Raw genomic sequence first — 8,224 nt, forward strand, 5'->3', positions numbered from 1 at the left:
GTGCCGCCTTCGCCGCCGCCTGAGCCGCGCGGGCCGCGATGTCGTCCCGGCCGGGGCGCGGCGACCCGGAGCCCGGGGGCGCGCGGCGGGCGCGGGAGCCGCCGGAGCAGGAGCTGCAGCGCCGCCGGGAGCAGAAGCGGCGGCGACACGACGCGCAGCAGCTGCAGCAGCTCAAGCACCTGGAGTCCTTGTGAGTCCCCGGCGCCTGGGGTCCTGCGGGCGCGGGAGGCGGGGACCTCGGAGACCCGCGAGCGGGCCGGCGGCCCGGCTACCGGCTGCCGTTACCGGTCCCGGGCGGGAGGGGGTCGGTGCCCGGCGCCCCGGGGCCGCCAGGGCCGGGCGGGAGGCGGCCCCGCCCCCAGGCTCCGGGCGCCCCCGCGGTGGGGGGGGGGGATGGGGGGGCGCACTCGGGTTTGGGGACTGAACGCAGAGCAGGGCGCCTTGGCACCTGTCCTGGCGCGGTGGCCGGTCACCACCTCTCGTCTCGTTGCTAAGGCAGAGAAGATGCAGTCCTCAGCGCTCGTGCGGGCTCTCCTCGGAGCCGCTGCACAACCACTGGATGGAGCACACTCACAGGAGGACTCCCAAAGAAATCCCACCTCAGCACTCAGAAATCCCAAGAGTATTTTTAAGTACTTGGCAAAATAAAAGATTTCTTCCCCCATACCCACTTGGGAGGATCCTTCTTTCCTCTCTTCTCTAAATATAGTCTTCCTGCAGCTCAGAGCAACTTATTCCAATCTGCATTACAGAATCGTAAGGCATCACAGATGGCACAAAATAACAGGCCTCCAGGGACATTTCTTATTTTCTAAGGATCAACTACAAAAATAATGCAGACGTTTCAACTGTGATATCGCAGAAGGCAACTACATAGTAAACACACTCCTATTCCCATTCCCAAATCTTCTTTATTTTTTTACCCTCACCCAAGGATATGTTTATTGATTTTAGAGACAGAGAGAGAAACATAGATTGGTTGCCTCCCGTACTCGCCCTGGGAATCGAACCCGAGACCTTCTGGTGTACAGGACAATGCTCCAACCAACTGAGCCACCCAGCCAAAGCCAACTCTGTTATTTTTAGTAGTTAAATATTCCCTCAATAATTGAGAAATGTATCTTCTAATTACTACATAAACTAAGAAATTGTTTAGTCCTAAGACAAAACACCAACCCCATGCCTTTAAATGTTTGGAGACAGTTGAGAAATGTACTTTTTAAGGCCATTGCTAATAATAATAGGTTTCAAAATACGCAGTTCCATCATATTGCAAGGGATTTAGGAACTACCCTATTCAACACTGAGTGAGAGTTATGCCAGATAAACAACCTGACAGAGACGATGACGATTTGGAACCACAATTAACTCCGGGGTCTTCTTACCACACGTTTTCCCTGTAACCTCTTGCTTTCCCGTCTTCCAAAAAGAAAACATTGTGCTAAGACGGCAGGTTCTACGTCTCAGCAGGATGTGGGAGAACATCAGTGTATTCATATGTGACTTGAGTGCTGGGCATGTGCTATTAACTGCTTTAGACATAACGTACTTTTAGGTTTTTATTAAAAACTAGAGGCCTGAAGCACAAAATTTGTACAAGGGCCTTGCCCCCCCCCCCCCCCCCACTGCCGCCACGGCCCCCACCTCTGCCGCGGCCCCGCCTGCTGTGGCTCTGTCCGGAAGGAAGGAAGTCCGGTCTCGTTAGCATATTATGCTTTTATTATTATAGATGTCCTTTTTAGTTTAGCCTACAGCCGCTTTTTGCTCGCTCTGTTCCTGCTAACGTGGTGGTGATGGTTTGTTTTCTTTCTCTCTAGTTACGAAAAACCTCCTCCTGGGCTCATCAAGGTCAGTGTGAAGCGTGTCCTGTCGGCTCTTCTCTCAGACATCAGTCACTCAGGGCTCAGACTCCTTTGGGGATCACCTTCCTTCCTGCAGGTGCCAGGCAGACCCTGGGCTTTGTCACAGCCTGTGCCTTCGTGGCAGTTTACTCAGCCGGTGTCTGTTCCCTAAGAAACCCAGGCGGGCCCAGCCTGCCCCCCAGCCATCGCGCCCCTTCTCTGCACCCTGGCCAGTGTCCGAGTCTCTGAGGCAACAAGACTTAGAGGAGTGGTTAAAGGCCAAAATAACCTTTTCTGTTTGCTACCTTTCAGTATTAAAAAAGATTTTTAAAAACATTTTCATTATAAATTTAATATACATGGAAACCTGAAAAAAAATCAAAAGGTTAAAGAAAAAAGAGCCTTATACAGGCTCGATCCCCAACCCCAGTTGGGGTGTGTATGAGAGGCAACCAATGGATGTATCTCTCTCACATCAATGTTCCTCTCTCTCTGTCTCTCCCCCTACCTTCAACTCTCTCTAAAAATCCATGGATCCTGGTCGGCGCAGCTCAGTGGTTGAGCATCACCTGTGAACCAGGAGGTCAGGCCACCATTCCATTCCTGGTCAAGGCACATGCCCAGGTTGTGGGCTCGATCCCCAGTGTGGGGCGCAGGAGGCAGCCAATCAATGATTCTCTCTCATCATTGATGTTGCTATCTCTCTTTCTCCCTCTTCCTTCCTCTCTGAAGTAAAAAAAAATATTGTAAATAAATAAGTAAATATCAATGGAAAAATACCTTCAGGTGAGGATTAACCAAAAAAAGAGAGAGAACCTTAAAGGTATTTGGTGGTGCAAGTACATTTCATAAATACACCCTGTGGCCTTCAAGGTATAATAATCCATTTTAACTTAACATGCTTTTGTTATTATTCCAGGAAACCTTACTTGTTTAATCCTATACTTTGCCTCATTCCATAAAACTTTTAAGTTAGCAGAAAACTTGTTGTAATCTTAGCATCAGAATTTGGAGCTCAGAATCATTTCTTTGTGAACAGCACTAGTACCATTTCTCTAAGAACAGCCACTTGGTTTTTGTGAAGTAGTTCTTCCGCACATTCATTCCCACCTTTTCTGTCAGGTCTCATTGGTGACTCCTGTCCTTGAGGGGTAACTCATGGTGACCTCGGGAGCTCCCCCTGAGACAGCCAGGCCGTGCTGTGCTCTGAGGCAGGTGGGGGGTCGGTGCTTTCTGGCCATCTTGTTTACACGCCCTTTCCCTTTGCAGGAGGATGAGACTAAGCCGGAAGACTGTATACCAGACGTGCCGGGCAATGAGCATGCCAGGGAGTTCCTGGCTCACGCGCCAACCAAAGGGCTCTGGATGCCCCTGGGGAAGGAGGTCAAAGTGATGCAGTGTGAGTGTGCAAGTGCGTCCGGTGCTCCCGAGGGCACGCAGGTTACACACGCGGTTCACAAGGCGTGTTTTTCTCTCATTTAACGTGTCCTCTCAGCGCTGTCAGAGTCCTGGCATGATCTCTGCTCTGCAGAGTGACTCACACGTCAGGAAGTGGTCCCGGGTAAGAGGCGGAGCAGCGATGTGCTCCAGGCTTCTCACTCCACGTGCCGTGGCCTTTCCACGGGCCGGGGCTGCCTTTGGAGGACACTCGCTGGTAGTGTTCCGGCAGCAGAAGGACCTTCCGTGGTGGGAACGCCTGGGGCAGGTCCCTCTGGGTCTTGCCTCAGTTAGTGTCCCCCCCCCCCCCCCCCCCCCCCCGCCATCCGTTGGTGGTAAGGCTTCTCCAGGCTGCCTGAGGAGCTACAGGCCACAGAGGGTGGGGTGGGACAAGCAGAGCTCAGCATGCACACCCCCTCCCCACCAGGGCAGCAGCACCTCCATCCGGCGCAAGGCGGCATTTGAAGAAAGGGTGCTGAAGCCTTTAAAAAAAAAAAAAAATATATATATATATATATATGGCTTATATTGATTTTGGAGAGAGAGAGAAACATCAATTGACTGCCTCCTTCAGGCCCCGCACCAGGGACCAAGCCCACGCAACCCAGGCATCGAACGGTGACCTCCTGGTTCATAGATCAATGCTCAACCACTGAGCCACACTGGCCGGGCCCGAGTTCACTTTTGAGTAGAGACTGGTAACTGGATCTCACTGTAGGGTGGAGTGCCTGGGCTGCTTAACAGGCAACACAATATTTATTTTATTGCTGTCAACAGCTGCTGAGATCAGTATCTCCTAGTCTTTCTCCTCAGGCTGCTTAGTCTTTCAGGAGAGTTTCCTGCTGAGGGCCAAGGCCACGTGCTTGGTTCTGGGAACTGCTTTGGGGGCGAGGCTGTGAGGCCGGAGCTTCCCGTCCCGTCTTCAGTCGTCTGGTCCTTCCTGTGCTCAGTGTGGCACCTGGCCTGCCCATGGGCCTGCGGCCGCAGCCAGAGCCCCTCCTTCCACTGCTCCAGAGAGTGAGCCTGCCTTTCTGGGGCTGGGGCGTGCCAGTGGCCTTTTAACCAGCCCTCCTCCTCTAAGCTGTCCCTGCACCTCCACTGCCAGAGTGTGCGGCCAATTCCAGGGCCTCTGGGGTCCTCCAAATCGAAATCGAGTTGTTTCTGTTCTGCTGGCTTAGAATTCGGTTTTCCAGGGTCTGCTATCCATGTTGCACACTCTTACCTGCATTATAACTTCCCACATCTTTTTACTGTCGTCTCCTTTCAGATTTTCCCTGTCCTTGTGGGTCACACCTTTTTTAAAGTTTTTTGCTTTTAAAATTGGGGTCTAATGAAGAATAACTTTAATATGACCTACTGATACTTTATCTTGATTAAGTAAAATACATTATCTTACAGAAATATATCCCCTTTCTTTGTTTTTAGGTTGGCGCTGTAAACGGTATGGTCACCGAACGGGCGACAAAGAATGCCCTTTCTTTATCAAAGGCAACCAAAAGTTAGAGCAGTTCAGAGTAGTAAGTAGAACCCCAGGGTGTCAATTTATGTTTACCAAAGCGGGTGAATGTCCATGAATCAGGCAGTCATCGGTGAACTGGAGGCTCACATAAACTATATTTCCAGAAGCCTTTTGGCCAAAGTACCTGGTGTTAACTACATCTCTGTTAAATCATGTTTGTGTGAGAGATTAGTTACATTAACAAGAAACTAACTTCTTACTAAAGTGTTATTAGCTTATGTCTTGGGAACACTGATTCTTTTTTCTGAAGCAGACATTCTTATCCACTTTTTACTTATGGGAAAAAAATCGTGTTTCTTAACAAAAAATTAGGGTTCTAGTTTCCTAATCCTTGTCTAGGTATTAGATATATTTCTGTTATAAACTAGAAGTGAGCATAAGTGATATTTCCTCGTTACATGTCAGTAAAATAGGTCTGTCCTCACTATATTTTAACAGTCACCTCCCAGGGATGGTAATTCACCTTTCAGTAACTGTTTCAATATATCAGGTATATTGGGATTACCAGCATATATCAAACTGGGGTCCACATTCTCCAGGGATTTTAAGACCTTGAAAATATTGTGCTTTCATTTTAATAATTTGAAGAAGATATTCTGGCTAAATCATTGATAGCTGGAATATCCATTTTTATACCTCCTCTCACAATTTGGTGATAAATCTCAAAAATTTAAACAGACTGTATTTAATATTTTTTCAAATGCAGAAACCTAAATTCTAAGAATTGATCCTAAGGATTTAACAAAACATCAATATACACAAATTTTTATGAATGTAGAAAAATAACTTTCAGAATTATTTACATGGTTAAAAAATAGAAACTCAATAAAAATATGCAACAACTTAAATGGCCAATATACCAACAACATAAATTACTATAACATAGAAATCATATAGCTTTTAAGAATTATGTTTTAGAAGAAAGTATGTCATAGGAAGATGTTCATGAAAATTTAAGTGAAAAAAGAGAATAGAGAGTTTTATATAACATGATTATAATTTTTTGTAAATTATGAATAATGACTGGGAGAACCACACTAAAATATTAGCAGTGGATATTCCCAGTGGTGAGATAATAGATATTTTTAACTATTTTTTTAAATATATTTTTATTGATTTCAGAGAGGGAGAATGAGAGATAGAAACATCAATGATGAGGGAGAATCATTGATCAGCTGCCCCCTGCACACCCCACACTGGGGATTGAGCCCGAGACCCAGTCTTGTGCCCAGACGGAGAATCTAATCGTGACCTGGTTCATAGGTCAACACACAACCACTGAGTCACACCAGCCGGGCTTAACTCTGTTTTTTAGTTTAATATGTAAAATTAAAAAAAAAAAAAAAACATTTTTAAAGATAACTCACATACCATAAAATTCACTCTGTGTATTCATATTTTAAAGTACTTTAAGTGATTTAAATTATACAGATATTACAGGAATACATTGGCCTTCCTTTAACAAAATGGAAACATTATAATAAGGTTTTCCAAAATGGAAAGGGGATTTACAGGAAGTAGTCTGATGGGTATCCCTCCAGACTTCCTTTTTGGCACATGGTTTGTGTACCTATAAATGAATCATTCTCACATGTCATTTTCTAACTCACTTGTTTTGCTTAGTATCTTTTAATCAAAAGATAATTACTTTAATATTTCTAACCTTGAATAGTATTTATCAATATTTCTATGGTTTATTTCCTTAAAAAAGATACTAAAATTATAATCCTGTATTTGTATAATTGGAAAATCTTTTTTATAGCCTCCATAAGTTTAAAGTCATGATGACTCTCAGGAAGGATTAAAACATGTAGAATATAAAATTACACCAAACAGGGGAGGGGAACAAACTAAGTTCAGTGAAACAGCGATTTAATTTTAATTAACTAACAATCTATAAAGTTTAACCCAACCTTAACTTTCTCTAACCCTCAAGGCACATGAAGATCCCATGTATGACATCATCCGAGAGAATAAAAGACATGAGAAGGATATAAGGTGAGGTTGTCCTGATGACAGCAAAACCCTCTTAAAGTTTTAAATTGTGTTAAGTTGATCCAGAGGCAGAGAAGCATCGATCAGACTGCCAGACCTCAGAGGGAAGCTAGGGGAGGGTGGGCGAAAGATCAACCAAAGGACTTGTGTGCATGAATATAATCCTAACCAATGGACATGAACACCAGGGGGGTGAGGACATGAGTGGGGGTGGGTGGGTTGGGGGGTTAATGGAGGGATGAGGACACATGTAATACCTTAATCAATAAAGAAATTTAAAAATAAAATAAAATAAATTGTGTTAAGTTGAAAACAACTATTCCTATTAGAGGAGTAGTGTAACAGAGGTGGTGCCTTAATTGCGCAGTACTTGGAGGTCAGGAGCAGTCACTGAAAAGGCTGGTGTTGCAGCAATGAGCAGGTAGCCTGCTCCCCTTAGGTTAGCTTAATGCAGTGGGCGTGGCCAGGTCTGCGCAGGAGGCAGCTGTTCAATGATTCTCTCTCATCATTGAACTTTCTATCTCCCCTTTCCCTTCCTCTCTGACATCAATAAAAATATATTTTAAAAAAGAAGGAAAATGAAACATGCAGAAATATTTAGGATAATGGAAAGGATACAGAACACTTTTACACAGCCCTGTAGAATAGGCGTGGGTGTGGACAGGAATGGGAAACATGAAAAACTAAAAATAAATACTGTGCAGAATGAGGTGATTATCTGTGACTTTTTTTACCCTCACTAATAATCTTGTAACTAAAAAAAATATATATATTTTTAAGCTGTAATGGTTTCTGGTTCTTTGACCGGTCTTCTGTTTAGGATACAGCAGTTAAAGCAGTTGCTGGAGGACTCCACCTCAGATGACGATGGGAGCAGCTCCAGCTCCTCGGAATGTAAGGAGAGACACAAGAAGAGGAAGAAGAAAGAAAAGCATAAGAAGAAGAAGAAAGAGAAGAAAAGGAAGAAGAAACGAAAGCATAAGTCTTCCAAGTCAAGTGAGAGCTCGGACTCGGACTGACAGCCGCCCGGCTTGTCCGTGTTCTCGGCTCAGAATCACACACTGCGGCCGAGAACAGAGGGCCTGGAGTCGGAGAGGGGACACCCAGGAGCACATCTGGTGTCACACACACGAGTGACTTCTCACCCACCTTCCAGGGAAGCTGTGACCGCCCCCGAGAGGGACTGTGTCTTCCCAGGTGCCAGCTCTGGACGGCGCCGACTTCGGCAGGACAGGCCCTCCCAGTCCTCCCCCTGCTGGTCACTGTGGCCTGCGATGCCTAGGAAGTCGGGGTGGCCGGACGACAGAGCCTCTGAGGACACTCCTCCAGGGCTGCCACCTCCACAGCGAGGCTGCTGAACTCCCAGACTTCAGGCTCGACTCTCGTCTGTTGTTGAAGATAATAAAAGCTCATTATTTATTTTTCAAATGTA

The 8,224-nt window shown here is 46.0% G+C and overlaps 1 protein-coding gene across 1 annotated transcript; it reads left to right on the forward strand.

The window, feature by feature from the left end:
* On the forward strand, positions 1 to 8,224 carry RP9 (RP9 pre-mRNA splicing factor). Its single transcript, XM_054726121.1, has 6 exons — positions 1 to 190; positions 1,818 to 1,848; positions 3,111 to 3,240; positions 4,704 to 4,795; positions 6,734 to 6,795; positions 7,613 to 8,224. Exons 1-6 carry the CDS (start codon positions 39 to 41, stop codon positions 7,809 to 7,811), a joined length of 666 nt encoding a protein of 221 aa, XP_054582096.1. The 5' UTR covers positions 1 to 38; the 3' UTR covers positions 7,812 to 8,224.

This window comes from Eptesicus fuscus, chromosome 14, assembly GCF_027574615.1.
Source record: "Eptesicus fuscus isolate TK198812 chromosome 14, DD_ASM_mEF_20220401, whole genome shotgun sequence".
In the NCBI taxonomy this organism is placed as follows: Eukaryota; Metazoa; Chordata; class Mammalia; order Chiroptera; family Vespertilionidae; genus Eptesicus; species Eptesicus fuscus.